Raw genomic sequence first — 7,604 nt, forward strand, 5'->3', positions numbered from 1 at the left:
TACCAATAGGTCCTTCCAGCTGACACGTGGGCACCCATTCCCATTAGGAGAAAGGTGGTTCCAACAAAGTGAGAGCCATGAAGATGTGGAATTCTCTCCTTGAGTCAGTCATGATGACTGATACATTAGATAGCTTTAAGAAGGGGTTAGATGGCTTTTTAGCAAGTGAGGGAATACAGGGATATGGAAGATAGCTCATAGTACAAGTTGATCCAGGGACTGGTCGCATTGCCATCTTGGGAGCCAGGAAGGAATTCTTTCCCCAAATTGGAGAGGCTTCAAATAGGGTTTTTTGCCTTTCTCTGGATTAAATAGCATTCATGCTGGTAGGGTTGCCACCTTTTCACCCGGTGGACACGGCAGGGCCGTTACATCAGGGGCGGGCAATGACGCGGCGATTGGCAAATCGCGGTGTCAATAGTGGGGAATCCTGCACAGTTTTCCTTATTTGGCAGCCCTTCAAAATACCGGGTTGTCCGGGTCAAAACCGGACAGGTGGCAACCCTACATGCAGGTTATATATAGACCTAAAAGGTTGAACTTGATGGATGTGTATCTTTTTTCAACTTACTATGTAAGTATGTAAGGGGTAGAGTTGCCACCTTTTAAATAAAATTCTACCGGCCGGTGGTGGGAACAAAAGGGGTGGGCTGTGATGTGAAAAGGGGTGGACCGTGATGTAAAGGAGATGGAGCTACATTGTGCAATGGCGGAAAAACTTGGGCTGCTTGGGGGCGGGCCAAGGGCTTTTGTTAAGGGTATTACAAATTTACCAGCAACTAAGTTTCCGGTAAATTTGTAATACAGCCCCGGCCTTGGCAGGTGTTTCACCGGCTAGGCTGGTAGTATACTGGCCGGGTGGCAACCCTAGTAAGGAGTTGGATGGCTTTTTAGCAAGTGAAAAAATACAGGGTTACAGAAGATAGGTTTTTTAGTACATTTCTAACTAAAGTGGAAGCTTCTCTGCAACAACTGTGGAGGGGGGCAGGAGGCAAAGGGGCAAGTGGGGGTCTGACAAAGAACTTCTATATATGTTTGTTTTCCTAAAGTCATCTGCATTCCCGTGTTTGGTGGATGCTGCATCTGCATACCTCCCAACATTTTGGAAGTAAAAAGAGGGACAAAAAATTTTTTTCTGCACGTAGTGCAGCAATTTTGACCACACCCCTTTCTGTGGCCACACCCCCTAATTATCATGTTTGTTTTACAAAATTTGGCAGGTTATGAAAGTTTGAAAATATTTCTCCTTATCTAAACTGTGTTTTTGTGCCTCAAAATTGTTACGAAGTATCTTATTTGCACCTGTTAGCTGTTCTGGGCTCTCTGCTAAAAGCCAATTAAGTGAGAAACTTTGTTTCTTTTTCTGGCTGTTCAGTGCAGAGAAAAGAGGGACTTTCCAATTCCAGTACAAATGAGGGACTGCGGGTTGAGCTGTCAAAAGAGGGACTGTCCCTCCGAAAAAGGGACAGTTGGGAGGTATGCATCTGTTTGTAAGAGAAAGCAGCCAGTCCGGCATTTTTGTGATCTGCCACATTGGGGAGCTGTGTCGCTGGAATCTGTGGATGATGCTTTATTAATAATCTAAAAAAACAAAGGAAAAACGGCTACAATTTTATTCTCCAATATCTCGAGTCCTGTTACATTATGGTTAAGTCGGCGGTATAATATTCGACCAAATAGCAAAACTGAAAATAATGCGTAACGTCAATTGTAACACGAGCAGCTTGCCACAAAACGTCATTGCCGATACGTCCATGAACACTTAACAGCGCGATAATTTATAGACTTGTCCCTCACTGGATTCCGTCCGGAGTTTAAGTCTGAGAATCCGGAAGTGACGATCCTTTTCCTTCTTAGCCCGAGATCTTTTAGGGTTGGTATGAAGTGCTGAGAATCTTTTGCCATCCTTGGTTTTCGTTTGGGTGACTGGTTTTGTTTAATAGTCTCTGTATATCGAGTGGGGGTCTGCTGCTGAACGTGTTGGTTTTGTTGTGCGATTCTCGTGGCGTTTGGTGTTAACGCTGTGTTTGTGTTTTACAGGCCCCAGGGAGACAGCCGTACATTATGGTAAGAGACCTTTCATAGTGGGGTTTGATGTCAAGTCGAGGTACGGGGGAAATTGTAGAGTATAACAGGGTTCAGAGTTTGTTAATGTGATCCCGGTGACCCATGTGCAAGTAACATACTGAGAGAGCTTCACAACTACAAATCCCAGTATTCTAACTCAGCTTGGGATGAGACCTAAAGCAGAAACAAACACCTTATTAATAAAAAAACTCTACCCCACAGAGACCCCCCCCCCAGCCTATCTGCTACCCTGGGCTAATGCCCCTAATTTTTTACTTACCTCTCGGTGCAGATTTAGGGGTCTGAGTTCACGGCAGCAATCTTCCTGGTCTTCGTGTCTTTGTCCGGCACTTCGGAAATTTCTGTCCATTTCGGCGCAAACCGAAGACCTGGAAGATGGTTGCCATGAACTTCCCATGAACTTCGATCCCTGTTCTGCACAGAGGGGTAAGTAAAAAGTTTGGGGCATTTACCTGGGTTTTTTTTTTTTTTTAATAAGGGGCTTGTTTCTCATTTAAAGCACCGATAGGGTTGCCACCTGGCCAGTATTTTACCGGCCTGGTTTCTAAAAATGTTGCATGATTGCAATGTTAAGTATAGGGAAAAAACATAACCACATAGGAAGGCTGGTATTTTTTACTAGAAAAGGTGGCAACCATAGGCACCGAGGTCCTCAAGTAACTGGTCTTATATTGCACATGATCCTTTCTCCATATTAAAAGTCACCATTCTCGATATTATTCTTTACACAACACTGACCTATTCTGCAGTTTGATATAGTTCCCTTCATCAGAGGAGTCTCTCTCACATTCTCACACACCTGGTATTGTTTTATCAGGTGCCAATTATGCTTGTATTGTTTTGGAATGGAGGGGGGCATGCAAACATGGTGTATAACAAACACTTGCAGTTTAAGGTACAGTGACCGCAAACAATGAGTTTAAAAGCATGACAATATAATGTATTGGTGCCCTGCACTGGTAAAAGTTATGTTTGATTTAGTAAGACTACTATAGGTAATAGTTTTTCTAAAGCAAACACCCCAGTTGTACCAGTGCAGGGCAACAGGACATTATATTTTCACTACTTTAATGCACTTCCATGTTGGTGTTACTGTTCATTTAATGCCCTGAGCAGAAGACCCAACTGTTGACAAGTATCCCACAGTAAACAGATGAGGGAAAATGGTGACAATATCTCTGCATACTTTTGCTGGCACTTTTGTGAGCCAAAAAGCTCAGTGTAAATAGGTATTGGGCTATTATGTTGAAATATGAGGTTCATTATTATTATTATTATTATTATTATTATTATTAACATGTATTTATATAGCGCCAACATATTGCGTAGCACTGTGTTCATTGGTAAGGTATGGGACCTATTATCCAGAATGTTTGGTACCTGGGGGTTTCCAGATAATGGATCTTTCCATAATTTGGATCTTAATTTAATAATGTAAACATGAAATAAACCCAATAGGCTGGTTTTGCTTTCAACAAGAAATAATTACATCTTAGTTTGGATCAAATACAAAGTACTGTTTTATTACTACAGAGAAAATGGAATTTGTTTTTTCAAATTTGTATTATTTGTTTATATTGGAGTCTATGGGAGATGGCCTTTCCGTAATTCAGAACTTTCTGGATAACGGGAAATTGATTCCATACCTGTACTGTGTTTAACTTGGTATCTCTGGGTAATTTTTGTTTTTCTCTACCAAATTGAGATTAAATAACACTTCAAATTTTTCACAATCTGATCCTTCTTTTCATGAAGCCTCGCAAAATTGAAGAGATCAAGGACTTCCTACTGACAGCCAGGAGAAAAGATGCAAAATGTAAGTTTGTCTCTAATTCTAAGACTTGTGTTGCATGCAGCAAAGTGGTTTCTCTATCTAGCTACACCTATGTCTGTTTTACCTCTTGATAACGTTTCCTTAAAGGAAAACTATACCCCCCAAACAATGCATAATTGCATAAAAAAAAACTCCTGAAATTCCTTGCTGCTTGTAAATAAACCATTCTCTTAATATAAATTTTTAGCAGTATGTGCCATTGGATAATACTAAATAGAAAACCACCAATTAAAAAAATACAATTCATGGTACACACAAACAAAACATACATGTTAGGTCACATGAGCCACTTTGCGGACAAAGTTCTATCTTTTGCTTCCACATTTCTTTCTGTTAGAGCTGCATTATTTCTGGTCAGGTGATCACCGGATGAGGATTCACTGGTGGAGGCAATATATTAGGCCTCCCAAATTTAATTCAGTTGCTAATTCAAATATTCAGTTTGTATATTTAACTTATGTAGTGTTTTAGTGCTTCTTTAATCACATAAGTCAGGTTGGTGACTCAAAAATTGATTTATATCTAAAAGCCTCATTTTAACTTATATCTCAATTATAACTGTATCAAAGTTAATTAATGAGAACCACTCTTAACAGCATAGGTGGGCATTTTGAGTTTGGTCCTACAAGTTAGGAATGAATGGACTAATCGGTGCCCAAAAGTTGCCCAATACTAAAAATATACTTTCTGGAAAACTAAGAAGTCTGATGAAAGGCTATTCACTTTGACTTTGCTGGATGTTTCTTGTTAAGATTGGAACCATAGAATCGACAGCATTGTCCATTACAATGGCGATAAGATACATTTCGATGAAAGTATTCTGGCAAATGTGTAAATTTTTTTGAGTCAATGCCATACACGTGCATATCTAATAGCGATTGTAACTGTTTTTTCCACAGCTGTCAAGATCAAGAAAAACAAAGACAATGTTAAATTCAAGGTGCGCTGCAGCAAATACCTGTACACTCTGGTCATTACAGACAAAGAGAAGGCAGAGAAACTGAAACAGTCTCTACCACCTGGTAAGTGTTACATCTCACTCACTTACTTGTTCTGTTGGTTCAGAAATTGGGCAATGTTTGATGATGATAAAGTATATGGGGCAGAAGCAAAGATGAGATGCAGCTGCTCTTTGCTTCCTGCTGTTTTGAGTTTGTGCTCTATGCATGAAGACAGGCAGCCATACTGTGTGCTTGTTGAGTAAGATTGCAAGCACAGAGTCCCTAGCAACACTTGGCAATATAGCTTCATCTATGGGGAACACTGAATTGTGGATTGGCCGTATCCCATAGACTCCATTTTATCCTAATATCTTTAATAACAGTAGCTTGTACTTTATCCAAGATGTAATTTAATCCTTATTGGAGGCAAAACCAGCCTGCTCGGTCTATCGTTTACATTAATTTCTTGTAGACTTAAAGTATAAAGATTCAAATTATGAAAAGACCAGTTATCTGGGAAAAAGCCCAGGTCCCAAGCATTCTGGATAACTGGTCCCATACCTGTAAGTCACTACATAGTACTTGATGGGCAGTATAGTTTCTCTGGTTCTGGAAGGACTGATCTAATAAGACCGTAACCCCCAGTTGGTCAGCTGATGGCAACAAACAATTTTAATAATCTTGCAGAGTAGCTTTTTGAAGATGTGTAGAACTTGTCAAATTCCTTACAGTTTACACAGTCCAGTAAAAGGAATGATCCAATGACGTTGATTACAACTATGCTATTACTATGCAAACTGTAACCTGACTTCTCTTATTCTTTTGCAGGTCTGTCTGTGAAGGAACTGAAATAAATCTGCCTCTCTGTTGTACAATAAGTCTAAAGGCCAGTCTTGTGTATTGTGTTTTTTTTTTTTTTTTTTTTTTTTTGTATGCTGTTTGCATGATTGCTATGGTGATTGGTAATAAAATACATTCTGGCAAAGGTTTAGCAACTATAATGCGTACAAGGTTTTAGTGTTTATTATACTTTAATTTCTAGCCTTATATAAATCTTATTTTCTGACCCCTAACTCTGTTCCTGGTATGTTAGTTAAAATTCCAAGCCTGCCTGTCCAGCAAATGTTTCAAAAGCCATGGGGTATGACAAGTAATTGCCAATTGTGTTGGAAGACTGCTGAGTATCATACTAATAGTACTAATACTTAATTTTAAAGTGATTGGCCACCTTTGTGCAAAGTCCTACCAAAGCAGCTGGATTTTGCAAGAGTTTTCCTCAGTCTCTAAAAAAGAAATGCTCGATTCAGAAAGATTTGTGCAAGATGTTTCAGGAGTTATAAACTTAAATGCTCCGATCCGCATAATCTTTTAGTATAACCAGCATGGGGTCAGAGACCTTATGGAGGTAATGTGGTGGTGGGGACAGTATAGAGAAATAGCTTATCTGCTCCATCAAGCTGTGTACCTATAGCACAAAGTATATTGTTTACAAAATGTCCCCAGGGTGAATCTGAAACCGGCAGGTTGCAAATTCATTTGATGATTGAGACTTTTCATTTACATAATTTAAATAAATGTATAGTTGAACAATTTACCTGACTTAAGTTGATTATGAATGAATACCATCAGAGCTTTGACACTGGAAGAAAGAGTCCGAGTCCCCAAAAATGTTCTGACTCCTAGTACTATTGAAGCTACTAGTAGCAGCTACTTGTGGCTACAAAATGCCAAAAAAAAATACCCTGCCATAGACAATACTGAGAATTGCCTCTGCTAAAAACTCCCTTGGAGTTATCAAAATCTAAAATATTCTCTATCTTCTGAAAACCAATCCAACCAAATCCGCACAGACTTTTCCCCTCTATCAATACATTTTCACAAATTTTTCTTGTGCGGGAAAAGTCCTGATAAAATCATAAATCTGAATCCTATGATTTTTTTTTTCATAATTTTCAACCTGAATAATCGACTTCAGTAAATAGAACACTTGAGAAAGGGGATTGACCCCCGAAATGTGTGGAGATCTTAATAAATCGAAAGTAAGCACATTTTGCAGTGTCATCTGTTTCCAATAATTTTGGGTCTTGTATGGAATTCCTGAGCAGCAGAGTTTCCAGATAGAGCACCACAGAACTGGTATTTGCATTAAAGTAGACTTCAGTAAATAACCCACTTAAGGTCGCCAAACAAGCTGATCTTTCCCCGATATGCCATTAACGAGCATGGCTATATTGGGGGTAATCTGTTCGGCCGAACAATCCGATTACGATGTGCAATGGGCTCCGGTCGGGTCAAAATCAAACCTGACCAATCTCCGCAGGACGAAAGCTGTCGGCACTCTCCACACACGATCCGAAAATCGTACGAATCCTCGATTTGTACGATAAGATCTGTGTGTCTATGGCCAGCTTTAGTGTCTTAGCAAAGCCAATTATCACTTGAATATTTTGTAGCTGCTGCTAGTAGCTCTGTGTGACTTCACCCCAAGTGCTGAAAATAATCAAAACCGATTTAAGATCGTCTATGAAGGATTACTGAAGTAATTTTGTTTCTAAAAACAATACTTTTGTTAATTTAGGATTGTATTTAACAGCTAATCTACCACTATATACCAGGTTCAGGTGGCCAATCCTGAAGAAACCGCTGTCTCAATGGTAAAAAAAAAAAACTAGTGTGGTGTCACTTCCGGTCGGCGCAGGGAGTGGGTAGAGTTAAAATCCATGGGGTTGTAAAGGTGGGTA

The 7,604-nt window shown here is 39.6% G+C and overlaps 1 protein-coding gene across 3 annotated transcripts; it reads left to right on the forward strand.

Annotated features, from left to right (window-relative positions):
• The first annotated feature begins 1,743 nt into the window (after window positions 1–1,743).
• rpl38.S (ribosomal protein L38 S homeolog) lies at window positions 1,744–5,753 on the forward strand. 3 transcript variants are annotated; one of them, XM_018238322.2, is made up of 5 exons: window positions 1,744–1,873; window positions 2,041–2,067; window positions 3,844–3,904; window positions 4,822–4,944; window positions 5,692–5,753. In XM_018238322.2, the coding sequence occupies exons 2-5, from the start codon at window positions 2,065–2,067 to the stop codon at window positions 5,715–5,717; spliced, it is 213 nt and encodes a 70-aa protein (XP_018093811.1). In that variant the 5' UTR covers window positions 1,744–1,873; window positions 2,041–2,064; the 3' UTR covers window positions 5,718–5,753. The 3 variants fall into 3 exon arrangements, with proteins under 3 accessions (XP_018093811.1, XP_018093810.1, XP_018093812.1); XM_018238321.2 differs by having other exon boundaries at window positions 1,790–1,922; XM_018238323.2 differs by having other exon boundaries at window positions 1,859–1,877.
• Window positions 5,754–7,604: the final 1,851 nt, after the last annotated feature.

The sequence above is a fragment of the Xenopus laevis genome, chromosome 9_10S, assembly GCF_017654675.1.
Source record: "Xenopus laevis strain J_2021 chromosome 9_10S, Xenopus_laevis_v10.1, whole genome shotgun sequence".
NCBI lineage: Eukaryota > Metazoa > Chordata > Amphibia > Anura > Pipidae > Xenopus > Xenopus laevis.